At 43.9% G+C, this 27842-nt stretch overlaps 1 protein-coding gene across 6 annotated transcripts; it reads right to left on the bottom strand.

Annotated features, from left to right (window-relative positions):
* Nucleotides 1-234: 234 nt before the first annotated feature.
* LOC142391809 (sodium- and chloride-dependent GABA transporter 2-like) lies at nucleotides 235-27842 on the bottom strand. Of its 6 annotated transcripts, none has more exons than XM_075477904.1 (15): nucleotides 27793-27842; nucleotides 14266-14510; nucleotides 13097-13231; nucleotides 9837-9977; nucleotides 9582-9672; nucleotides 9363-9495; nucleotides 7106-7240; nucleotides 6474-6577; nucleotides 6002-6126; nucleotides 5486-5598; nucleotides 5251-5388; nucleotides 5036-5138; nucleotides 3494-3594; nucleotides 2995-3165; nucleotides 235-2892 (listed from the first exon to the last, which is right to left on the bottom strand). In XM_075477904.1, exons 2-15 carry the CDS (start codon nucleotides 14498-14500, stop codon nucleotides 2743-2745), a joined length of 1875 nt encoding a protein of 624 aa, XP_075334019.1. In that variant the 5' UTR covers nucleotides 14501-14510; nucleotides 27793-27842; the 3' UTR covers nucleotides 235-2742. The 6 variants fall into 6 exon arrangements, with proteins under 6 accessions (XP_075334019.1, XP_075334020.1, XP_075334015.1 ...); XM_075477905.1 differs by lacking the exon at nucleotides 27793-27842 and adding an exon at nucleotides 27577-27661; XM_075477900.1 differs by lacking the exon at nucleotides 27793-27842 and adding an exon at nucleotides 27546-27599.

The raw sequence follows: 27842 nt of genomic DNA, 5'->3' as shown, positions 1-27842 counted from the left end.
TCTCCTTTAAGCAGGAGTGTGTGTGTGTGTGTGTGAGAGAGTGTGTGTCCATGTCCACCAACTCCTCTTCCTCCATCTCTCTTCGTAGAAACCAGGTGTGTTCTTAGCAGCTGTTACCACAGTGCCAAGTGAGCAGAGGAGAGGAGGATGTCTCTTGGGTGACAGCTTGCCTCGACCACAGGTATAACTCTATTTTAATGACACTCCTGCAAACACACACAACTTCAAATGAACCCAGGCAGCACAAACCTTTTAATTTAGAAAAGTAAAATCACAGTAAACATAAAAGAAGCCCATTTTGAAACATGAGACACATGTATACACCTGTAAACGAGAGGTGACGACACTTTGATCATCTGAAGGCAGGGAAAGCCTTTCATAAGACACGCGCTGGGTTTAGCAGATAAAAAGGATGAAATGATCTGATCCAGGTCTGAATGACAGCAGGTTTAAGTGTGAAACATGTTTTAAACATCACACCTGCTCAAGAAATGTTTCACTTCCACCTTGAGATTTACATAAGCATTCCCAGCGTACAGTACATTCTGTCCTCGACTTACAGTACAGCAAGCTGATACTGGTCTCGCTTTGAAACCCAAACCCCTGCAAGATGCTGAAAAACCGACCTCTTGATGATGAACACAGACAGAAAGCAAAGTGAATTATTAAAGCCTGTTCTTCTCCAACAGTGTAAGCCTGCGCTGATGGGTAAAAACTACTTCAAATCAGGGAGTTGACCATGATAAGAGGGCATAACAAGCCCTCAGGAACATATTTCTTGCTTGCATTATTTTTCCAGTTTGCTCTTTCTAAATCAGGACAAACACGAGTACATTCATCAAAGTGATTCCTCACATTTACTCAATGTATCCTCTCTTTTTCCAGCTATCTATTAAAAAAATATAAATATCATTATATTGCATATTACGATGGCACATTAGGGCTTCTGGTGGATTAAAAGACATTGAATTTCTGGGATTGAAGTCGCTAATTCTGAGAAAATATGTGAAAACACATTTTTCCTCCACATAAATACATCTTTTGTCTTGGAAATTCTGAGCAATACCGTCCAGATTGTCCAGCCCTGGATCTTTATTTCTCTTCCACATAGGCCCCAATACACCTCTGCCGCGCTGAGATTATTCATCTGTATTTTTCTGCATGTTATAGTTGAACGATACAGTTAAAGGTTCTCAACAAAGATCATCGCAATACCTAAACATTTGGTGCACAGAATAAAAAAATATCGTGGAGCTCTTTTTTGGATAGAAAGCAGCAGCAATTTGGTAAAGCTGTCTGAACTCGGGTTGCAGCGATATGAGATTTGCTCGGTATGATGACCGCCTCAGAAAATATCAGTTCAACTTTATAAACCTACACAGCATTACAAAACTTAACATCATGAGTGACCTTAAATGAAAACCTACAAAAATAAAAATAAATAAATAAAAAAAAATCAAAGTTGAACAAATTGTTATTACAAACGAAACTGGAAACTGCTCTTTACTGGGAGTGTGCGTTCGGGTCTGACAGTCGGGGAGGAAAGATGTCCACCACCAGTTCCATTTCTTTTCCACCAATGCCGTTGCTCAACAAAATGCAAAATGGTGCGATTGTCAAATTTCAGACCAGAAATACTATGAAATCTGTATCACTGTAACCTTAGTGTGAACATCCTGATTCAGACAGTATAACCAAATGTTTCCGAGTTTGATGAGTTCTTTTGTTATTTTATTTTAGTAAATAATGCCTTTGACTTTTTCAAAAAAATCTGCATGAATGCGAAACAGGACAACTTCCCTACCTACCGTTTCTAATGAAAAACTGTCATATGAAAACAGACCCATAAAGTGTTGACATATTGGCAGCAAAAGTGGTATTTGACGCAACTAGGGCATAAACTTCACTCGGTCGTCTGGATGTGAAAGGTGTTTTAAACCATTCGAGCTCTGTGAAGTTGCCATCACAAAAGGGTAAAACCACATTCAAAACAAATCAGATAACTCACTGACTCATAACACATGTCTGACTCATGGAGTCATTTCAGCAGACATGCTAACACAAGCAGTGATCTCTCAATCTCTCATAGAGAGAGTATAGTGGCAGCTGATAACTACGAGGCTGGCAAACAAAAGGGAACGTTAGCGTTTCTACTGGTAGCATTGTGTGTGTTGAGAGGCTGCAGGAGCTGTGATTAAATGGTCCTCAAGTGCAGTGACGAAACTGTGAAAATAAATAAGAAGCTAGGACAAGAAGAGGAGATAAAATGGCTAAGATCCAGGAGTGCGTGCTGTTTTTTGAAGACAAATTCAGGGGGTCAGGAACAAGGGGGTCGTACTGGTCTAAAGGTGGAACAAGCTGTGTCCCAGTTCAGGGCTGGATCCACCGCTGAAGCCTCAGTGGGGCTACAGAAGACAAACCAACCAGTACGACCCACAACAAACAAATGGTGCATTCAGGCAGCCCTTGTTAAACCTTGTAAAGATGTTTTTTTTTTAGCAGTCAACAGGAACCCCCTGCTTTTGAGTATTTCATTGGTAAATAACCATCTGAATGTAAACGTCTGGCCAATAAAACATGATGAAATTAAAAAGATGATGATCCCCTACAAATACATCTCTACATGAAGGCTGGTGAGGATCCCGCCCTTCTTCTGTGATCCAGCAGCATTAAGCTCGACCCTCCGGCTCTGCACACCTGACTGGCCGAGCACCGTACAGCGTCACATTATGTTGACTTCTGTCAAGTCATCTGGTCGAGTTCTGTGATTTGCTCTTTTGGCTTGTTGGTGAGAGGCAGGACGGGGCTGTAGGCCAGGACTGAGCCGTTGGTGGAAATGTGGTTGAAGGCCAGCGAGGACTTTTTGGTAGGGGTGCAAAGGCGCTCGAAGCGCTGTGGAGCCAAAAAGTTGCAGTCAGTCGGAAGTTTTAACAATGTGGTGTCCATAGCTTTTTATTTTTTTTTATAAATGATTAGTTAATGTGCTGGTGTTACCTCCGGCAGAGTTCCAGGGGTGATGATCAGGGCGTAGATGGCCCAGATGGGAAGTAGAGAGACGGATGAGAGGGTGAGGACCCAGCCCAGCGTGGAGGCCCAGGCCGGAGCCACCAATCCTTTCCCCAGAGTCAGCGGAAACCAACGCACCAGGGAGAATATAAAGGTAGCCTTAAGAGAACAGAAGTATACGAAAAGTAGATTTGGTGAAACATTACAAAACCTACAACTTCAAACTGCTCCTGTTAACATATTACAGTGTTTCCCGTTCCCAAAAAGACATTGTGTTGTCTGGTTTTTGCCTTTAGGATGTAGGAGTTACTGAGTGATGTGACGTAAAAACCCAAATATCTTGGTGGACTGCATGTCATGACAGACAGACAGACAGACAGACAGGTGGACTCTATTTGAAACCCATACCCCTGTTAGCGTACACACTGTTTCCCTGCGAGCCGACACCTCAGAGTGTGAAAGCAGGTCAAACTTTGAGGTTACTCACAGTGCACACAGTCGGAGTCAAGTATCTCCAGCACAGCTTGAAGACAGGCAGGGGCCTGTAGCCAGTCATATCCTTGATGTTGGCGCTGAAGCGCTCGGCTCCTGTGGACAAACCAAGAACACAGTGAGGTTTGGTTGCAGTTTGGTATGACATCATGGCTTGGCGGCGGAAACGCTTTTCCCTTCAGTCTGCACCACAACTCAAGGGGAGAAATAGAAAGAAAACCATCGAACTTGACGTTTAGCTTATCTTTAGCTCACGCACCTACGATATTGTTTTTACAGCACACGTCCTCCTCTGCTTCACCACACAGCAGAGGAGAGTTGTAGGGTCCTTACGTGTCTTATGTACGTTCCCACAGCTATAAAAGAGGTGAGAGGGTGCAGCGGAGTCCTGACCGCTGTGTTACCCAAAACCCCATCTCCTCAACTCTCCTGCGGCATTAACCCACTGCTGGGGGAGCTATAAAAACAGACTTACCGAGGATTTCGGCCTATTTGTTTTCTCCTACGCTTGCACAACCATCTTCTTTGAGAACATTCTGCACCTTAAATCTTACAGTTTATTGACGATATGCTCTTAGCACTAATTGCATTGTCCCGGTGTATGTACATTCACTCATCTCTCACATTTAAACAAACAATGTTTTCTGCATGCCTTAGAGCCTCATTTCTGGCAGGGATTGGAGCTCCCTGGGGCCACAAGGCTGAGACTGAGAGGCGACGTGGCCCAGGGGCTGATTTAGGGCCCGGAGGAGACAGACAGGGGCCTGGCCGGGAGCCAGTCTGCTTACAGCAGTGGGTAGCTGCAGCCATGTTAATATACTGTCTACTGACTGTAAGTGGAATGCAGAGGGAGGAGAGGAGGTGGACAGCTTGAGTCTGAGAGTCTATCAGGTTCTGGGAATTACATTCATTATTGATAACAACAGATTCTAATGAAATCTGTGTGGGCTGGGCAGGTAGGCCTTTTTTCTCCACAAAAGCAGTCACGTTTAAAATAAAATACAAATAAATAAGGAGGGAACGCAGTGAAAAGAATAATAAATAAGAATGGAGGAATGTAAGAAAAGGCAAGAGTGAAAAAGAGAGGAGGGATGGAAAGGCAACAAGAGAATGTAAGGGAGGAAAATGTAAGGAAAGCAAGCGGGAAAGAGTACAGAAAAGAAAAGGAATTTAAGGGGAAGGAAGGAGAAAAAAGAGAAGGGGAAGAACTGAAATGCTACGATGTTTCACAAGTGATGAAGATGGGACAGATGGAAAGAGAAAAGGAGCACAGAAAAAAGAGGAGGAAATGAAATCAAATGCCAGGTGAAGACAGACGTTTGGAAAGGAGGAGAGAAGAAAATGAGTGGGAAAGATAAGGAAATATGATCGGAGAAGAAAAATGGAGAGTTAAGATGAAAGACAACTTGAGTGGATGGGAGTGAGAAAATGAAATAAAAAGCAACAAAGAGGAGAAAGGGAGCAGGAAATGGTGCAGAGAGTGAAAAAAGGGATAGAAGACAAAAGAAGAAAAGGTGAGTAGAGCAGAGATACATACCATAGACCCAGCCAATGGCCAGAGATTGGAAGATGGAGAGAAGCAGCAGGCTGGCTCCACTGCAGGAGAAATGGTCATAGATCTGGAACACATACAGACCACCCTGCACCGCCGGGGAGACAAATGTAAATACAGGAGAGAAAACACTCATCATCACAAACACACAGGCTGGAGGATCACGTACACCTCAGACGCACATCTTAAGTGCGACGTACCGGTGTGACCATGACCAGTCCGACCAGGAAGCAGACAATGCACACCAACAGCAGCAGCAGCTCTCTGCGGTGGCCTCGCCGGATCAGGTGTGGGTACAGGTCAGTCACTGATGTCATCAGGGCCTCGAGACTCACAAACTGGGTGAAAGATGAGGTCAGAGCATGTGTCGTCAGCTTGATATGATGCTACAATCACCGATACCAATCAAACGACAACATCAAAGCCAGCTTGTACCTGCGTGTCCAGCCCCAGCATGATGATCATGAGGAAGAAGCAGACAGCCCAAAGCTGAGGTACAGGCATCATGGCCACAGCTCTGGGGTAGGCGATGAAGGCCAGGCCAGGGCCTGTTCATACACAACACAAGTATGACAACAAATATAGAGCAAATATACCAGCAACGTCAAACTTAATTAGATAAAGCTAAATATCCGGCACAACTCAGACCAAAAAGAGCTTTTTCTTCCCTTTCAACTTTTTCTCTATTTAATCTAAAAAAAAAAAGACGATGGTTAATGTAAGTGGGAGTGGCTTAGATAAAAGAAAAAAAAAGTGTATGTCCAAACAAACATTTTAATTCAATATTTAAACAATATCGAGTAACTTTCTTAAAAAATAGTAGTTTTTAGCCAACGTTACCCAGACAGGAACAAGCAGGGGATTTATTGGGAACTATTTTGTGTGATGGGATGTAAAAAAGAGAGCTGATTACAGTCATGTTACCATCTGAAACAAACAAACAGCTTTCACCTGACTGGGCCACAGTGGCTATATCCACGCCCTGTTCTTCAGCCATGAAGCCGAGCACTGAGAAGATGGCAAAACCTGCCAGGAAGCTGGTGCCGCTGTTCAGGAGGCACAGCATGAAAGAGTCCCTGAAAGCACACAAACACAAATCAATCGGACGACAGAAGCTACTCGACTTGTGATCATAGCACTCTTTGGAAAACTAGACACAGAAAAGGTCTCAAGAGTCAAGCACTTGGCCCTTTGTGTGTATGTGGGGGAGTGTGAGACTGTGGGAAACATGGCACTGAGGGCTTTTCTTTAAGGTGTGGCTGTATCAGTGTGTTTTCTCTGTCCATTCCAGCCATTCCTTCTGGAAGCCATCTGACCGATGGGAGCTTACATCTTACCTTTCTGTGAATACGGTTAGTCTGAAGTGGAGCTGCTGTGTCGTTGAAAGTGCTTTTCTGTGTGTGTGTGTGACAAAGTGTCTCACTTGTAGCAGTCATTGTTGTATTTGTTGTAACTGCCCAGTGCTGTGAGACTTCCCAAGCAGATTCCATAAGAGAAAAAAATCTGGGTGCCTGCATCCATCCATACCTATGGAGATAAAGAGCAATGGAGAGCAGGAGGGAAAAATGAAAGAAGTTATGAGTGGCGACAGGAAGCAACCGATATCCTTCATCTGTCTGCTCTTTGGCAGGCCTTTGGGGTAGATAATAGATAATCCATCCAAGCTGTTTGTACTACACAGTTAAGAGAAAACCTTATGGCCTAAAAAAGATGATCACTGTCTTTGGATTCTAAAAGCTGATTTCAACGTAAACTCTGTTCCGTTTCAACCCCTTTAATCTAAATTTTAACACTTAATTCCAGATATGTGTGTCATATCAAAGCAAAGAGTCTACAACTTCCATCTGAACATCAGTCTAATACTTCAGTTCCTGTCCTAACTACTGTACTGCTGCTACACCTACTCACCTGAGAGGGTGCCCACCTCCCAATAGGAGGCCCGAACCTGTCAGACCCGAAAGAACGACTACAAGAATATCCGATGCCTCCAACACGGCTTTTAAAATTCTGCTTGGTCTGAAGACGTATAAAGAGCGTGTGTTTGTGTATTTGTACCTGTGGGTCTGCCAGGCGGGTGTGGTTAGGCTTGAGGTAGTAGATGATGCCCTGGGTCGCTCCAGGTAGGGTGGCACCTCGCACCAGCAGCACAAACAGCATCACATATGGGAAGGTGGCCGTCAGGTACACCACCTAAAATGTACACAACGCACGCGGGGATGTGGTCAGGAGGGCGTGGAGAACGCAGGAAGGGACGTGATGGTTATGTCCTCAAACAGAGCCGAATACTGAACAAAGGAGCCCTGGAAAGTCTTAAAACCTGTTGACGGATGGTGGCAGTGACACAGCAAACAAGTCTGCAGAGTCGCTGCAGCACAGTCCCTCATTTCATCTGCTACACAGGAGATTTATGAAGGCTTCTGCCTTTACCACACCTCAGGGCTTTGTGGTTTCAGAATACAATTTGTAAAAAAAAAAAAAAAAAAAAAAACAATCCTTAAGACATGGCTTGAAGTTTAAAGTAAATCTCTATTTACTTAAAAATCAATTATGATCTCAGTGAATGACAGAAACTGAATAAACAATATGAGCGTTGGCACCTGAACCTGTTCTGTTGAGAACAAAATGCAAACAATTAAGAAAGCATCTCCGCTGCTGGTATTCCCTTCAGCAGGAAAAGCTTATTCAGCAACATGTTTCCGAAGCCGCCCTGCTCTCCGATAATAATAAACGGCAAATGCATTCTTAAGGAAAAGCTGCATCAAGTCCTACTGAGCAGCTATGGAACGAAGTCCGACACTGACTTACCACAGAAATGTGGTCACTTTTCAAAACAAAAACAGTCCATGCAGACTCCCAAGCCTGAATTTCACTTCAGTCCATCAGTATAACTGGCAAGACTGGGATAGAAATCAGCTGTTTGGAGCGTAGAGGATTAAAAGAGGAGTTTTAGCAGTGTAAGGTGAGCATCCTAGTAATGAGATTATATTGAAATCTGCAACATGGCTAACACAATGGGTGGCAAACCTTAACTTGTTGATGGTCACAGTAGAGATAATATTAGTCTGCTGTTCCCCGTGCTTAATATAAAGAATTTAAACCTTGCTCTGAGTTTAACCGATCAGCACCGAACCCTGAAATAGATCCTCGAGGAAAAAAGTCTGCTGCCGAACATATTAAAAAGCAGATGGTCAGCTGTTTGCTACACATACCAGGAGAAATCTCAAGCCCCTTTCACACTGCCGAATAACCCGCGTTTAATCCGCGAATTTAGCGTGTCCGCTGTTGCGTTCACACTGCCGACCCGGGCTGCCGCGTCAACTCGACTCGCCTTTCGACCCGCGTCGGACCCTAGTCTTTTTGCCGAGCCGAGTTTGATGTGAACGCAATCGACGCGGGTCGGAGGTGGGCGTGACATGAGGAGTTTAAAAGACAGAATGGACAGCTGATTCAGAACAACAGCGACAGGTGAGGACAAGTTTTACTCTGTTTTAGCCTACATCAAGTTGGAGACATTTTTTAAATATGGCCAACTGGGGAGACAAGGAGGTCCGCGAGCTCCTCAGCCTCCGAGCAGAGGACGTTATTTACCGCCACATTTCGGGGACGGTGAAAGATGGACCTCTGCTGGAAGGGCTGGCGAGAAAGATGGGAGAGCGCGGTTTCCCACGCACCGTAAAGTAACATCTCCATGAACTGCATATACAATTGCATAAACGATATCTCAAGGTGTCCCGTCATCGTTTGTTTGAAAAATTTGATGCTGACAGGTGTATTTAACCCTACCTCCGACGCATGGCTTGTGCCTACGTCATTGTACACGCCCAGCATTTTATGTGTTTCGTGTGACGCTCTGCCACTAGGCAACGCCCCCTGAACTCGGCTTCAGGCGACACAGGTCACCCTGACACGCCAAGCGTTCACATTGCTCGACGCGGGTCGAAGGTGCAATTTGGACCCGCTAAGGTAGCGGGTCTCAGTGTGAAAGGGGCTTCAGATTCTTGCAATCTGATACGCTGCCACAGTCTTTCACAGATTCTCCCGCCCATCTTTATTTTGCATGTAAACATTCTCGATATGGTCATTACAAATACAGCCAGCATACCCCGATTTTTTAAGACATCTCTTTTGAAACAATATGAGCTTTTATGTTATGTCCACAGGCTGAAACACTGTATACCGCTAGACATTTCAGGACAATTTTACTGGAATAGGAAGGGGCGAGAACAGCATAGATTGACACTTATTTACGTGTGCCTCAGGAACAACACTTACTATCAAGCTGCTCGACTACGTCTGTACGTTTTCAGCTCACCTTTCCCGTGGACTTCACTCCCTTCCAGACACAGAAGTAGCAGATGAGCCAGACGGCGGCCAGACACAGAGCCAGCTTCCAGCTGACTGGACCCAGCTCGTCCAAAGTGTCTGACAGTCGGAGCACCTCCCGCCTAGAACACACGTACAGCTGTCAATGCCAAACACTGAGGGGTATCCCAAAATACCCCGAAAAACCCTCTGAAGTTTCTCCACTCACTCCCAGAACTCCATAACGGGGGAAGTGGCATTCTCAGGCAGGCCGCTCGCGTTCGCTGTCTGGTTGTGATGATTGAACAAGACACACGAATCTGTAGAACACGCATATATATATATATATATATATATACACACACACACACACACACACATATACACACATATATACACAACAGTCTTTAGCTTCACCTAAAATTTTTTCACATCTGCCTAAAACGGCACCAACAGCAGCTTCTTGCTTCCCGCTTTTACTGACTTGTGTTCCACGTGTTGTTACAGTGCGACCACGGCAGCTCCGCCTGGAAGCTGTAGGTCAGGTAGAAGAGAGCCCAGGCCAGGATGACTATGTAGTACACGCAGCCGTGCAGGATCATCACCTGGCTGGCGTAGCCCAGACCTGCAGTTGGATGAGAAGATGTCGGAAGACAGATACGGGGTGTGATGAGCAGCACGAGCAAATCAAACCTCTCACTGATATATGGAGAGTTGCACATAAACACACACACACACACACACACACACACACGAGCTTCAACTAGCTCAATAAAGATGCACTATTATCACTTCCAAGTCACTTGAGTTTCAAATGAAAGCATCCTTTTACCGAGACACTCGACTTGCAGCCCACACCTAGTACATCTTCATTCGGAGTGAATGATTGTCTTCTGAGGCCTCGAGTGGGTTACAGAGAGGAGGCTGTCTGCCTCGACAAACAAGCGTTTGTGGTGTCCGCTAATGAAATTCAGGCCTTTAATCTGGTGATGGCAGGCTAAATGTGCAAACCAGGGAGAAATTCCTACAGAAGCATCTTTGTTTGTGTAAGAACAAGCTCACGTGGCTGATTAGATCCCAGATATTCAGAATGTGGTGCAAAGAGCAGGCGTTTAGATTCAAAAGAACAAATCCAGAATTAAAAGAGCGTGAAATCTTTAAGACCCAGTAAGGACGTTTAGAGTTGTGGTTTCTGCTCGAATAAACAATCAAATTTAGCTCAGCTGACAGTACAGTATCTGCCATGCATGCAATGTAACGAACACAGCCTTGCAGGCGGATGGCTTAAAGTTCTCTATGGTGCCTTTACTTTATGGGCAGATCAGGCTTATATCCAGAACTGTGAACAGATGGAGTCTATTCAGGTATCTAGTGCAGGTCTACTTGCTTAAATACACTCCGTCCACCCCAGTGTTTGATTACAAACCAGCCAGGACCACATGTGCAAGTTAAATAACTAGACAGTGTTTACAATCTCATTAAGAACATCACACTGACCACATTCCATTCTGTTCATTTGTGCGGGCAAATTGTAGATCAAGTTTATGCCTAACTACGACCTTTTTGTTTGACCAGGTTAGGGCTGTCGCGGTGACTCATAGCCGCTCAACAGCGCGGTATGCGGTGATATCGCATTTTTGTTCATTAGGCTACTTTCCACGACACGCAATGTTAGATGAAAATCGAGCGCATAATCCGGCTTTTTTTCCCAGCGATTCTGACATTTCACTTTGCTTTGCCTGTCATTTACTCGCTCACAGACCAACATAGCGGAGATCAAGCAGCGCATACCCCAGTTCTGCAACATTGTTGCCAGTGCCACATGGCAAATATCAACATTGTTGCAGACCTGCGCACGTTTCGTTTAGCAATGACGGGGAAAAACGAAGCAGATCAGTGCAGCAGTTGAGCTCACGTGTCCGGGATACAGTTTTTTTTTAAACAGACTGCCGCCGACCAACCAACCCCGGCACATTCTTTTTTTTTTTTTTTTTTTAATAGTTTCACCTACACAGTTTTGTTGAAATGATCAGGTATTTCCCAACAGCAAATGTGCACACCAAGCTGTGGTTCTGCGGAAGCTAGTTTATTGTTGATATTAGACGGTCGCATTTACAACGTTAAACATGGATAGGCTAATAAGGGAAGATTCAAAGCCATAAAGTGTCCGGACTAGGCAGAGGAGTAAAGCCGAGATAAAGGTAGGCCACTGCATTTTATTTTAACTTCTATTGCTGCGACACTGAGTAGGCATATTCTTGTAATATCAGCTGCCGAGGGAGAATGAGACCACAACGAGTAGCATGCAGACGTGTGTGCGTGTGCGGTGCCTACATGCAAAGATGACGACAGAAACGCGGCACCTAGCTGTGTTAATGTGTTTGTCCTGCCTTGAGGGGAATATACAATGTATCATTATTACTGTGCTGGCTTTAAAAAGTATCAGTTCTGTCAGTCGCTTTGTATCTACTGTGCAGTCTTAAAAACTCGTTTAGTTTCTCGAGTTGTTCTGCGCGTGCAAGGGGGCGGTGGCCTGGACACGCACCGCGGAGGTCCTCTCAGCACCGCGGTGATTGCATTTTGCGGTTATCGCGACAGCCCTAGACCAGGTAGATAAGATGCCGTCAGTGTCTTTCAGCAGTCAGGGACCATGCTGCCCTTTGCACTCTCTAACTGCAGGCACAGAGTTTACATTGATTCAGTATCGATGGGGACCACAGGATGGCTCTGAATGCTTGCGTTAGCGTGGGAAAGTAAAGGAGAAAGTGGAAGAAAGGAAAAGTCAGTGAAAAAAAAAAAAAAAAAAAAAAAGGTGAAAATGAGACTGCGTGAGATAAAAAAAACCCCATCAAACTACAAGCCCTTCTTACTTTTCGGGGAGGATTCATCCTTCCATCCCTGCTGCCACTGATTTTCAGTCCACTTCTTGTGTCATTTGGCATAGCTCAGCCTTTTCTCCCTGTTTCCCTTCCTTAAGAACGGCTTCTTTGCCAAGTTGTCTGTTATGTACGGACACATCACTGGTTGATCCCTGGAGCTGGGTGCCTTTTTTAAGGCGTGAATGAGTCATAGGTCAGTGCTAAGTGATTCCACAAAGAAAGAAAAAAAAACAAAAAAAAAACACATTCCTCTGAAAATGTTCAGGTACAAGGACCGGACAGAAAATGAGTGAAAAAGCAGCCAATGTCTGAAGAAAAACTTGGAAACACCCTAAAAATTTATGGAGAAATCTTACTCAAGACCATTTTAAAATATTACAAGAAAAGCCTGACTCCTTTGAAGCAGAAAATAAAGAAATGAGGGGTCGCTGAAGACCTCTGCACAGTACTGTATGCTTGACTTTTTCCAGTGCAGCAAATTAGTCTACTGTGTTTAGGTCAATGTTCAACTACAGCAGAGGTTTTCATCACCACCACTGAGCAAAAGTAGCATCGAGCGCCCCAACGCTTCACTAATGCCGACTAAAAAGAGGCAGCATGGCAGCAGATCAATGTGTGCACGACAGGGTCAGAGTTTGGATCGCTGTGTGACGCCATGTTTTTTCTCTCTTTCACACATATGTCAATTTGGCTCCGTGACCACCTCAACTGGCAGTTTAAAGGCCACCAGTTATAATTGGGAAATCATGATGGATTGTGTCATTGGCTTTTACATTAAAGGGTAAAATTATTCGGAAATTAAATGAGCTCAGAAATGGCATAAGAGAAACCGTTAGTCTAAGACAGTCTACTGAAGACAGATTACCTCCAAATAACGGGCAAATGGTCCTCCAGGCGCTGATCCCTCCCAGGCTGGTGTACTGTCCCAGTGAGGTCTCCAGGAGGAATAAAGGAATGCCACAGAGCACCAGGAACAACAGGTAGGGTACAAAGAAAACACCTGGACACAAATACAGATGTTGCTTATGAGGACCTTTAGTAATTAAAGGGGAACTCCGGGGCATTTGAAGCGCAATCCCATTGCTAGAGGTTGTCAAATACTGACAGTAGGACACAGAGAGGTGCAAATCGGCGCTCCCTGTGAAGCAATTGCGCTGTTTGCGCAGCCTGTCATGCTAACCAAATACGTGGTGGCTAAGGGGCAAGTGCTAAACCTTCCACGTAAAACAACTATTTGCACACTGCAGAAACGTCACACCACTTTATAACCCATCCGACAATAAAGTCACAAGCCTTACCATCAAAACCATATGCATGGTTCTCACATTACTGGCATGGGGACGTTACAAAACAACTTTATAAACAGCATGTTGTAATGTTTCCGATTTAAAACATTACAACAATACATGCCCTGTAATATTGTTGTAATGTTTTAAATACTTGAACGCAGTTTTTCTAGAGAAGATAATTGTTTTGTAAATGGGATTATCGTCCATCGACTCTTTTGGGCTTTCACATGCGCGAGCCTACAACCAGCCGGTGAGTTACATGCTGTTTATAAAGTTGTTTTGTAACGTCCCCATGCCAGTAATGTGAGAACCATGCATATGGTTTTGATGGTAAGGCTTGTGACTTTATTGTCGGATGGTTTATAAAGTGGTGTGAAGTTTCTGCTGTGTGCAAGTTGTTGTTTTACGTGGAAGGTTTAGCACTTGCCCCTTAGCCACCACGTATTAGCCTCGCATGACAGGCTGCGCAAACACCGCTATCTCCACACAGGGAGCGCCGATTTGCACCGGTCTGTGTCCTACCGTCAGTGTTTGACAACCTCAAGCAATGGGAATGCGCTTCAAATGCCCCGGAGTTCCCCTTTAACTTCAACAATCTTAAAAAGAATCATCAGCTCAAACTAAACATAAGTAAACATAAAAACAACAAACATCTGCAGTAGGCATCCAGATAATGGCATCTGTTTTTGGGGCATGGGGACACAATTCACAGACGGAACGTTTTTCTCACACTCCCTGTCTTTACCTCCTCCGTTTTTGTAGCAGAGGTAGGGAAACCTCCAGACGTTGCCCAGTCCGATGATCTGCCCAGCCACCGCCAGGAGGAACTCAGCCTTGCTGGCCCACTGGCCTCTGGCATGCAGGCCATCTCCCATGGCTTCTTTCCCGTTGGGGAGGCCTCCTTGGTGGAACTTATTGAGCGGCTGGTCAGCCCGGTGTGAAGGCAGTTGGTCGGCCATCACTGGTTCTGGCAGGGACATGCACACACCCCTGAGGAAGATAAATAAATAAATAAAAGCGGTTAGGGGCTAATGTGATAATATATAGTAGAAAAAGCTGTCAAAGCAGAAGAAAAAAAGAATAAAAAAAAAAAAAAAAAAAAAGGAAAAACGCACAACACACTCACATGTTCACAGCTGTGTCTGAATAAGAAGAAGCGGTGTATTTTCTGACTGTTGGTTCGCCTGCCTCACTTATCTCAGATGTGTCTCAATGAGAACTAAAGAGGGTGTGCATCCTTTATCTGTTGTTGACAGGACGCTCGGTGTCTAAATCTGTCAATTTCAGCCCGTGCATCTGCCTGGGGAAACCATTTCCGCACTCTTTCACAACAATACTTATGCAAAGCCAAATTTAAAATGATTGAACTGTTTTTCATAACTTCATACAGTCTGAATGACACATTTCTGTTTTTAACCATTGACTTTTTTTTTTGATCAAGGTCTTTTTTTTTTCAAATATAACAAACAAAGGAAATAAAATTCACACATGAGACAATCAACTCTAGTTCCTGTCCATTCAAACAACCCCCCCCCCAATGCCCCCCACCCACATGTACTGGACCCCAAGCAAATTTCAACACATCCAGACATCGACACAACTAGGTAAATAAAAAAGGAAAACCATAACAGAGAGAAAAAAAACAAAACATATCTATTTTTTTCTAAATGAACATGACTCATGACCTCCCTAATCCATTTTTCCATTTAAACAGGATAAGTCTCCTGGCCAACAAAGAGCAGAAGGCCATCATGTCCAGGTGGTTCCCAGAAAAAGTGTCACCCACCGGAGCCAAACAGTGATATCAGAGGAGATGGGTGCACTATTTTCCCCCATATTTCGGAGAATGCCTCAAAGATAGAATGCCAAAAACTGTATAGCATAGGGCACGACCAAAACATGTGCAGTAATGTGGCAGGAGCTTGTCTGCATCGATCACATGTAGGGTCCATACCCGTCTTAATCCTAGACAATCTATCTTTGGTCCAATGAAGACGGTGGACTATTTTGTAACTATTGGCTTTTGTAATCCTTTTCATACGACTTTAATCTAGTGAATATATCTATATATGAATAACTGCGTTCTTTGTTATGATAGTCTTGACAACTGTTGTATTATTCTTTCAGTTTTAATGATGTTTCATGTGGATGTTTTAAACATGATCTGCATCTTAAGTTTTGTTTTGGTTTCCATCAAATTCGCAGCCTCGCAGACAGACAGGTTATGTCACCTTGTATCTGTAAATTCATTGTTTTAGTCTTAGAAACGTGGTGGGGGAGATCTGCACCAGAATATCCGGGGAAAGTCGTCCTTTCCTTGTCATTGTCGCGTGACCTCAGTTCACGCCTCTCTTCATCCACGCCGAACCACGTAGTACTGACATAACGACCACTCACCATCTTTCATAACTGACATCACTGGCTGTCTGCCAGTCAAAGTAAAACTACAAATAATAACGACGTAGCAACATGCGCGGCGCCTTTCGGTTGGGGGTCCGGCTGTGCCTGTACAGCCCGGACACACATGTGGCTGACATGTAACGCTACGGTGTTGGAGCGAAACTGAGCAGCAGAGGCGTGTTTAACTCATGGGATGCTATTCTAATGCCGTCTCACATTACTTCGCTGAGACCGCGTGGTGATATTCTCTTTGAACATCGTATGTATGAATAAATTGCAGTGAATTCAACATGACATTGCCTACCTCTGTGTTTCCAGTAGTTCTCCACACCGCGACCACCCCCCTATTGACGCGGTGAAATGGTCTATTCCGGGCATGAGCAGCTGTGTGTGCGCGGCTGCTGTAATTTATACAACGGCTATGTATGGGGCTAGCCTGAGGTGGAATGGATGCTAACAGGTTACAAAATGAACCGCGTGGCATCATGGGTACTGTGTGTGAGTTTCTTTTCTTTTTTTTTTTTCAAATACACTGTTATAAAACATCAAAGCTGCCAAACGTTCACCTCATTTTCGCCAACACATTTTGTTCCCTCCACCTGTTGTCATGTTTGAGTCCTGCACCCTGTTGCCTGTGCAAAAAATAAACTTAAAAACAAGCAATACAAGTCACATTACTGTCATATTCATGATAAAATGAACTTTATGTTTCGGTATGAAGGAGAAATGAGCAGCTGAGCCGCCATTATTTAAATTGACTTTAGAATAGAAGAATGAAGACTAATTTGTAATGCACAATAACCATCAAGTCAGTCACAATTAGCAGACATGACCCATGTCTACTGACTTCTATTATAAAATCTTTATGATCTCTAATATTCTTTTAAAAGATGTAATGTAATGTAAAAAAATGACCGTAATGTTGTTAAAACAGAATAAAACCAAACCAATCCAGCCACTTTTCCACGTGTTATATCACGTGGAAGCAATTTATAATAACACTGGTCATAATGAATGTGGGTGTATGGAAACATTGTTTGACTGGATCCTAAATGCTCTTTGTCCACAGATCATTAGAGTCTGGTTGTTGAAATTTGAAGAAAAACACCAGCATTCTGCTCCATATTGTGCATTCTTGTCCAGCAAATGGTCCTAACAATTAAGGCCACCTCAAGCAGCTTGAAGCAGTTTTAATGGATTGTGTCATTGCCAGTGCTCATTCAGCTGAGCATTTATAGCCCCAGTAAAAAAAGAAAAATACAAAAAAAAAATCCAGTCTCCTGCTAACCTCCTGCTCTATGGACTTCATTCAGAAAATTGCATTCCACTGCTCGGACATATTAGGTTACATTATCAATTGTATAAATCACGAGGGACATTGTACTCTAACCACTGGATAAGCGCACTAATGCATACCTGGACTCAGGTTTGAAGGATTATTCAGTCACTTGGCAGGAGTTACGCATTTGTTTAAGCAATGTGTAATTAGTTATACCACTCAAACTTTATGAAAAAGTAAGTTTTATGAAAAGAAACTTTGGTTTGAAGTCCAAAGGCTCAGTTTTATCCATCTTTAACTGAAATTAAATTAAACTGCACCCAAACTAATCATCCAGTTTCAACTGTACTCATTTCATGAACCTCAGGAACGGATTCTAACCAGCAATGAACAGGTTAAAAAATGAACCGCTATGCATCATGGGCACTGTGTCGTTTTTTTGTTGTTGCGTTCTGTGTTACCAAACACTAAATTTGCCAAATACTCAGTACAACACATTTACATCATCCCACCTCAACCTGCATGTCTGGTTTTACATGTTTCCTAGTTGTTGGTGGGCTGGTTGGGTTCTCCACCCTGTTAAAGATATTCTCTGCAGTTATAAATGTGTTTAATTTCACACAACATTCGAGATTTTTACACTTTCTTGTTTTACTCAATCTTGAGTGTAAGAACTGCAAAGTTTGAAAAATTTCCCTTTGCAAACAGTAACTGCTTAATATATCATAAGATTAGCCTTTATGTAGATGATGACTGCATTACTTACAATCTCAGCTCATCCTGAATCTTATGAACAAATAAAATTACAACGGAACACAAAATCTTCTCCTTCTCTACAAGCACAGAACTAAGATTTCTCCCACACCAACTTCTTCCCTCTCATTTTAACTGTCCTACTTGTTGCTCTCCAAACCAGAAGATCCAGAGAAGAGGTATATCTTTTCAGTGCTGTTTAAAGCAAGGCAAGGCAAGGCAATTTTATTTATAGAGCACAATTCATACACAGGGCAATTCAAAGTGCTTTACAGCTACATAAAATCATAAGAAGGCAATAAAACCATTAAAAAGGAATAAAAAAAATAAAATAAATTTAAAACCCATTAAAATAATCATTAATTAAAAAGTGAAGAGTGCAGATAAAATACTTTCAGGTGTCATATGCACAGCTAAATAGAACTGTTTTCAGCCTGGATTTAAACATTGTCAGAGTTGAGGCCTGTCTCACATCTTCTGGAAGACTGTTCCAGATTTTAGGGGCATAAAACTGAAACGCAGTCTCACCTTGTTTAGTCCTTTGTCGGGCTCTGCCGCTTCGTGGTCAGGCCCGGAGGCCTCTTGGTCGAGGTCAGGCCCTAAAGCCTCGTGGTCAGGCCCGGAGGCCTCGTGGTCAGGCCCTGTGGCCTCGTGGTCAGGCCCTGTGGCCTCGTGGTCAGGCCCTGTGGCCTCGTGGTCAGGCCCTGTGGCCTCGTGGTCTTGGTCGGGCCCCGCGGCCTCTGTGACTTGGTCGGGCCCCGCGGCCTCTGTGACTTGGTCGGGCCCTGCGGCCTCTGTGACGAGCTCTGGGACGGCTGGGGCCGGGGCCAGCTCTGGGACGGCTGGGGCCGGGGCCAGCTCTGGGACGGCTGGGGCCGGGGCCAGCTCTGGGACGGCTGGGGCCGGGGCCAGCTCTGGGACGGCTGGGGCCGGGGCCAGCTCTGGGACGGCTGGGGCCGGGGCCAGCTCTGGGACGGCTGGGGCCTGGGGCTGCGGTGCAGGTAAGGAGGAGGAGGAGCTGTACAGCGCAGCTACCTCTTCTGGCTCCCAAGCCGAAAACCTCCAGCGAGGCAGTGCGCTGCACAGTCCTGACCTCCTCCCAAATAGCCGACGCCCCTGGCATGTGCTGGAGTACCTGCTTCTGAGAGAAGAAGTCCAAAACTTCATTGGCAGAGTTCAGCTTTTCCCAGGAGGTGCTGCTCGGCCCTGAGCGGCACCAGAAGTCCCCAACCAGCTCCCAAAAGGTTGCGTAATCCGCCGCGTCCATGGTGGTGAGATTCTTCTGTCAGCGTTGTGGGTTTTTAAGGGAGGACACGGATGCGGATTTTCCAAAAGTAAAATAGATTTATTTAACAAAAACAAAGTATCAAAAGGAAAGCGCGGCTGAGCCGGATAGAAAAACCTGAACTGTGGAAAAATTACAACAAAACAAAACACTTGGCATACTATGGAAAAAAAACTAAACTTAACTTAACTTAGCTGTGGCGTGGCGTGGCGTGGCGTGGCATGGAGGGTGACGTAAAAGAATCTCACAAGAAATGAAAGGAAACCTGGAAACTAAATACTGTGGATGGTGATTAAGGATGGAGTGCAGCTGAAGGAAATGAGTGCAGGTGACGTGAATGAAACTAATCAAGACCTGAACCAAAAACATGATCTAAACTAAGAACTAAAGACATCATCTAAAAACAAAACATGATCTAAAACATAAAACACATGGCATGACAATATGGCTCTAACATGTCAGAGATGTACTTTGGCGCTTGACCGTGAAGAGACTTGTACACAAGCAGAGCTGTTTTAAAGTCTATTCTCTGAGCGACAGGAAGCCAGTGCAGAGACCTGAGCACTGGACTAATATGGTCGTATTTCCTGGTTCTAGTCAGGACTCGAGCAGCAGCGTTCTGGATGTACTGCAGCTGTCTTACAGCCCGTTTAGAGAGCCCAGTGAGCAGGCCATTACAGTAGTCTAACCTGCTGGAGACAAACGCATGGATCAGTCTCTCTAAGTCTGGTTTAGACACTATTCCTTTGATTCTGGCAATGTTTTTTAGATGGTAAAAAGCTGCTGATGTTACAGATTTAATGTGGCTGTTAAAGTTCAGGTCTGAGTCCAATATTACCCCGAGATTTCTAACTTGATAGTTAGGTTTTAGAGAGAGAGTCTCAAGGTGACTGATAACACTTTCTCTTTGTTTCTGTGGGCCACAGACAATGATTTCAGTTTTGTCTGAGTTTAGCTGGCGGAAATTGTTTTGCATCCACACACTGATCTGTTCGATGCAGCGACACAGTGTATCTACAGGCCCGTGTTCTCCTGCCGTCAGTGACACGTAGATCTGAGTGTCATCTGCATAATTGTGGTAGGACACATTATAGCTGCGTATTAGCTGGCCTAGTGGAAGCATGTCCAGATTGAACAATACGAGTCCCAGGATTGACCCCTGGGGAACCCCACAGGTCACAGCCCTGTCAAGTCCCTGTTCATAGATGCGTAGCTTGAGTCATAACCATGGTTCATTTAAGAACAACAAAAAGACACCTTGTGCGGTTTATCATTTCTGGCACACATTTATGGTTACGTTGATAACGGTTTAAGATTAGATACGAACGTCTCATCATAATAGCAAAGGCACACTTTACAAGAGAAGCAAACATACAAAAATAATTGTATATGTTTAGAAAAATACGCTTTCAGAACAGCAAACGTCACAGACAAATATAATTAAACACATATGAATGTTCTTGGATGTAGACCAAACAGCCTTGGATCCACCTCCAAACCGGGAAAAGTGGTAACTCTAAGGAGCACAACTCAAGCCAACTTCATATTGTTTGTAATAAAAATGCAGACAATTTGTAGCATTCACTGAAAGAATAAGCAATTAACTTTCAACAACAGGTACTTGGAGTCACCTCTGTGTGTAACATCATTTTAATGACCTCTGTTGAGTCATTCTTAGTTGTAAAATAAATCTAAACTATCTTGATTTTGCTGCACTTAAAAGTATTCAACCCTATAAATCAGTGTGCTTTCAGCTTGAGTTGAGAAAAGTTCCAAAAGCACACAATGCACAATAGTACCTTTTAAGAGGAACCCTGACATTCATCAAGCTAAAGAGAGGATTTACTGTATCATGAAAATAATACAATTTCAATGTACAGTTCAAGTCCGCAATTAGGTACGGTTGCTAATTTATGTCACACTTTACTTCAGTCTTGTTCATTAGTTGGGGACATTCCACAATCAAGAAGTCAAGGGTCAATGGTCAGGAAGCAGTAAAAAGTACTGCGATTATATACAATGCACAGATTTCACAGCTACAAGTGCGTTTCTCCACATGCAGCCTCTCCAAATGCAAATGCTTTGCTTCCCATGGGTCAAATAAAAATCCAACACTAAGAGTCTCTCAATACAGTCACTATTGTTCTGCCCTGAAAAACCTGTAACCTCAGTAAATGTGCTGCCATGGCATGTAACTCAGACCAGGCATAGCCATGCGCAGTTACTTGATGATTTATGGCTGCTTTTTATTGGTGTCTGGTACCCAGGGCAGTGGGTCGCTGATATACAGTGGTTGGCATTGTGAAACTACCCTAGCTTGCATCCGCGCTGTGTGGCAACTGAAAGGTTTCAAAACAGGAAGACTCATGCACAGCTTGAAAAGTTGGAGAAATGCAGGGGGTGATTACGGTGTCCTGTTTTGTCATTTTCCAAGAACACAATCCGTGCACTTATATGCACCGACTTACTGCACAAAACGCACACATAGCACAGGCAAAAGGCTTCAGTACACACAAACACACAGCTCAAAAAGCTCAAATTAAGTTGTAGTGCTATATGTGGAAGCTTAAAGTTCAAATTTTCGATGAAGCTGCAGTAGCCAGAGTTATCCGCTTATATAAATCATACACTACCTTAGTATGGCTATCAAAGTTTCAGTTGTGGACACGCAACGGGGCGTGTTTAAATTTTGGGAGCACTGATCATCCGATAAGCAAAAGGTGTCATGTTCACTACGGAGTGTGCAGTGACATCCTCTGACGTAGCTCGAACAGGAAAGATACTCAAGACATGTCAACTTCCTCAGTGAGGGCCAAGCTGGCTTTCAGCCATGAGCCAACAGGCCTGTACAAACAGCCTTAGAGGTGAGGTCATCGTTGACACAGAGAAATGTTGCAGGGTGGGATTTAAAATGCTTATGCAACTGGACTTCCTCAAGAGAGATCTTCAAGAATAAAAGGAGGACTTATCACGTTAGCTTTTATTATCAGGGCAAAAAATAGCTGCACAAGATGCAATGAGTATTAAATATGCCAGTACAGCAGCTCAGGATCAGATAATGATGTGGTGGGTTTGGTAAGTCTGATAAAGTATTTACTGTTTGACTTGTCCCAACTGCAAGAACCACACAATCGTAGTGTTTTTTTTTGTAGGGTTGAATCTTGATTTATGTATCTGCAAGGGTCCACATGATGTAGATTTTTACTAACTGCACCAACTCTTCCTAAACACCCACATGTCTTTTAAAAGTTGTGTTAGAGCAGACTGTGAGCACGACAAAGTCCCAGCTGTGCAGTTCCTGATCTACTTGACGGAGTTTCTTCTGTTTAGCGACGCTAATGTTTGACCACCCAAGGCCATCCATTTGATTCCAGTCTTCAAACTAACAGATCGAAAGGTAACTTAATATTTTAGGGATTATTCTGATTTATTCAGGCACTCAGATCAGTTAATTTAATCTGTTACCTTAACCGTCAAGTCAAAAACCCTGGAAGAACTTAGAAGTGGCCTTCTTGCCTTGTTTGAACTCTTTTAGAGTGGCGGTCCTGATGCGGTCAGCATCAGACCTCCAACTCCTCAACCCCTTCCCATATTCTGCTTTCCATGTCCTGAATAGGTAAACATTCCTGTGGTTTATCTGCCCCCCTCCTTTCGAGGTGTGTGAAAACACACCTGGTAAAAGAGGAGTCATGTAAAGGCTCTAGCATGGTTGCCGCGTCTGCTAGCGCGAGCGGTGTTGATGACGTCACGATTTCGTGCCCGCCATGTATAGTGGCGCAAGTCGTTGCGCCAGTAGTTGAAATTTTCTCCGTCACAGAGGTGGCGCTGCTACGTTAAGGTTACCGCTACTCTACAACCACGAAAGTGGAGAAGAAAACAATGCCGCTGTCAAGAGCAAGAATACTGTAATTAATGATACTGCTGCAGTTTTCGGATCATTTAAATGTTTTAATTCAGTTAATAGAGGTGAAGGTTTGAAGCCCCCGGCATCAACAGAGTCTCTGCCCTCGTCTTTGCCTTCACGTATCTGTCCCGTAGCTGCTTCCACACATTCTTACAGAACTCTCCCTCTTTCCCCAAAGTTCTCCCAATCTCTGTGCACCAGTTTGGGGAGTTTACATGCTCCCTGTGCTGTTTCACTGCAGTTTCGTACAGCTGCCTGTACAAACGCACCTCCTCACTGAGCCGGTCTCACATCGGTCCATCCGGTTCGTTGTTCTCGGCGCCACCAAGTTACAAAAATCGACTGGTGCACGACAACGTGCTGTGCCGTCTTTTCAAGGGAAGCGCCAGGCCTGAAACGTCATTTTGACGTCACGGTGCGACACCACCGTGACAGACGCGGCAACCATGCTAGCGCCTTAAGAGTAACGAATGGCCTAAAGTCCACACTGTACAGGCTCCCCTGGGGTTTGTGTGTGTGTGTGTGTGTGTGTGTGTGTGTGGGTGGGGGGGGGGCAGATATTTGGCAATATAATCTTTCCTGGACATTAAATGTGAATGTTTTTAGGGGTGGTTCATTACATGAGTTTTTTACCCACAGCGGGCAGGCATGTGATTTGTTAGCCTGCTCTAGAGATTAGTGGGGCTTTGTCGTCGTCCCTTTTGAGGCAGTAAACCAAGGTGTCACTCACACGCAGGAGTGCTCGATTCGTGAACCACTCAATGGATCATCGAGCCATAGGCCCTTTGTCCTGAAGACCTCAAAGTCCTTCAACATCCAATGAGTCAGACCAAATCCTATTCAAAATATAGGAGCCACAAAAAAACGTTGTTGTTGAGTAAAAAAATGAATAAAGAATCTAAAAACCAGATAGGGCCACATGGTTTAGATGCTGTCCTGGGATCTTTCAACTTGAATAAAACCCCAGTTCATGAGCCAGAACACATTTAACTTAGCTTAGCTGGTCAAATGCTGAGATATTTGTGATATTTGTTTCGTGTAAATATGCAAAAACAAAAACATAGGGACATACGGTAACAGTAGACACACTTTCCTTTTATGATTGAGCTAACAGATCATTTCACTCGCCTCAGAGAGCCTGAAAGCTGTAACAAATATGGATATTTATGCTTGTACTCATGAACATGAACCCTTTTATTCTATTACCACTTATGAGATGCATTCTTGGTATTCCCAGAGTCTCGAAAGGTCATACAATTTCCCATCAACCGAAAACATTCTCAGCGGCAAGTTATTGTGATCACACGTTTCTGAGGAATCTATTTAATTAAAAGGTAGATGAAATCACTGAGATAGTAATAATGTCAACATGTTATTGAAGTCTGATTCTCAGCAGAGCATCACTGGTCTACAGGCTGAACTCACCTCTGTTTGTAGACTTGGATTCTCACTGAGCCCTGGAGATCGTGCCTTAATGAGCCGGATTTATAACGACCCTGTTTGTTCCCGATCATTTCAGAGAAAAGTGAGTCTGAGCATGTCTCACCCTCTTCCATCCAGCCTTTGCCCTTGTTTCAGTCGAATGTGGGAGAGCTAAGCAGAACCCAGATTCCTCCTGTTCACTGAGCCTAAAGCTAAGGGCTGAATGATCAAATCACGGGACTTGTTTGAGTCTGGATGCTGGACTCATGGGGTCTACTTTTTCTTTATATGGCTTCAGTCTTGAAGCAAAATGAACAATAGGCTTTCTGTGTAATTGCCACTGTAACAGCCAGTAAGCTCAGTTTACCACTGTGGTAACAATTTCATAATATACTATTCAAGTTATTAGCTTAGAGTGTGATATATTCAAACTTGAAAGGGAAAGAGAAAATAGATCCATTTGTGCAAATCAAGCCTTCAGCCAGCAAGTCATCTGTACAGTAATTAATCCATCTGATCTGTCTGAGGCTCCCAGACCTTCACACTCTGGGCTGAGGTTGCAGGGTGGAATGCAGCCACGGATTATCTTAAAACTTCCACTAATAAGCCCCCCTCTCAACCACACCTGACGGCCAACAGAAGGACCTGTTTTTCATTTTTGTGAAGACATGAAGAAAAACTCTGTGGGAATCAAACTTTGAAGGCAAACTGATAAATCAACTGGATGGAGGCTTCTATTTTCAGCTTAGTGGAGCAATGATTTGATTAATTCTCAGTGACTTATACCCCACATACTTCCATTGCTGTGCACATGACAAAGTCGTGGGGTACCTGCAAAGTAATTATATCATTACAGGCCAGCGCTTCCATTCCAACTTGATTTGATTATTTCATTACTGTGCACTTTGTTGACTTGGCAGCTCAGGTTGGCGAGATTTTCATGGGTACAGCCTCTAGTGCTGACACTCGATTTGATCAAAGAATGATTGTTTAAAAGTTAACTGGAGCTGGCTGGAGCTGGGACAGGCCGCCAACAACTGATTACACAACAAAGAGGATAAAGTGCCATAAACCATAAAAGCACAGGTGAGAAACTCAGAAAACTTTGTAAGATAATAGCAGGTTTACCTCTTAGCTTTCAGCCACTTCTGGGTACATCTGCAAGGAAGTTATGCCACACACCTAACACAGCGGAAACCCAGTTTGCAGGCTTTGGCTGTGAAACTGTGACGTTTGTAACCATGGATACATCATTTTTGTCAAGGATTGCAGCTGGATATGCAGTTGTTGGCTTATCCACATTAATAATGCAAACTCGTGACAGGCCATCTGGTGCCAAAGCCATCCTTTTTAAACCCCTGTCCTCCGATCACTCATCACCAGATGACCCCCCTGGGGGCCTCCTCAAATCAAGCCTCGTAGTGTTTTGCTCAGTACTTTGTCTCCTAGTGCGCTAAAGTAATGAGGTATCTCCTGTATTTCAGGCTCACTCACATCCAGCCTGTCACTCTTGTTTTACAAAGTTTCTTCCTGTTTGCCACCATTCTCTGCTGTTAGGTCTGTCTGCTTCTCCCTCTTTTATCTTCCCAGCCATCTTCACACCATCACCTGTACCACAGATACCCATTGGCTACATCACTGTTATTCCTCACTGACACCACAGCAAGTCTGATTATCATGCTAATAACTCACCAGAATGGTAAACAAGCTAAAAGCAATTATGACTAAAGCTAACTACAGTAGATGACTTTGACACATGCTTCCCATTAGGTGACACAGAGGCAGCCCACCTCCTTACGGCTGGTATTATTACATTTTTAAACAGGCAAGGCCCACAAACACACAGCGAACCCCCACCCATCTCACTGGTTTCATTTATTCTCTTTAATTTTCCTGCCAACAGCCCATCAAAGGGGGAAGACTGCTTAACACAAGCTAAAGTCCCACCACACGGTGATGACAGAAAGCTGCATTTGCCAAATCCAAGAAGCTGCCTCAGCACTGTGGTTAAATCACAAGAAACGCTTGGAAACATCCGCGGCCACCTTTGGCAGGCATTACAAAGTCCTCGCAGCTAAACAGGGGCTGAAAATAAAAACTCACGGAGCTGCTGTGACACAAATGACGTCAGCCTGCATTAACACAAAGAGGTGAAGCAGGTCTTTAGGTGAACACATGACTTAATGTCATAAATATTCATATGGAGCAACCATGTTGTTGGGCAAACAGAGTGGTTGCTGTGTGTGTTTGCACACTTGATCTGCTTTCAATTACAGTCCATAGTAAAAAGCTATTATTCCAGGAGAGAAAAATTATTTTATTTTATGTTTGCATTTCTTAAGGGGTCCCATACTGCTTTTACATTTAGGGAGCAGCAGGTCTTTACATATCCTGCCTTCTCAAAAGTCAGCCAAACTTTATTTTCAACATTCCAATCATTTATTTTTTTCTTAACTCTATCAACGCCATAATCATCTTTACCCCTGCTGGTAATTGGACTCCTAATAGCTTCGTATGGTTGTGGGGTTGTATTCATGGAGCAGACGGAAGCTGCACAACCGGCACAATAGAAGTAAACAGAGGCTGCACATTACCTAAAAACATTCTGTGAAAGATCATCATCTCAAGAGGAAGTGTAGGCACACGAGATGATTTGTGGAAATGATTTTATGAAGGACCAGATGCATGATCAGCGTGCCACTGTACTCAGCATGACTCAGCAGTTTCTATACACCAGGCTGTGTCGCAAGTCTCGCATCATAAATAGATTAGCTTTAATTTATGATAAACAGAATTTTATTAACTTTAATTCTCACACCGAGATTGTTAATCATGGCTGCAATGCTTTTTCAAAACAGGTGTAAAGAGTCACGAACATGATTCATAATCAACACAGGGATTATTTTCTCTGCTTTTTAAATCCAAGATATTTTTAACAAACATACATTTTTCAACAGTTTTATACTTAATAGCCACACTCACAGACAGGTGCAGGCTTGTATCTTGCACCTACCGGAAGTAACTCGACACCGCTCTCTTTGTTGTCCTCTCTTCGCTTTGAACAAAAGGCAGTCAGAGGAAGAGGGGCAATAAAAACCTACACACAGGCCATGTGGGAGGAGCAGGTGCGCTCCAAACATTCAGGTGAGCTGCATTTTAATCTGTTTCTTAACACTGGTTTTGGTCCAGAGCCTAACTTTAGCTGATAATAGGTGATTCACTGACTCACCTTCCAGGCTCGCAGGCTCCCCGTGACACTTCAACTCAAGTCCTGTCTTG

This window comes from Odontesthes bonariensis, chromosome 11 (genome assembly GCF_027942865.1).
Source record: "Odontesthes bonariensis isolate fOdoBon6 chromosome 11, fOdoBon6.hap1, whole genome shotgun sequence".
NCBI lineage: Eukaryota > Metazoa > Chordata > Actinopteri > Atheriniformes > Atherinopsidae > Odontesthes > Odontesthes bonariensis.
This window is presented reverse-complemented; position numbering and strand designations above follow the sequence as displayed.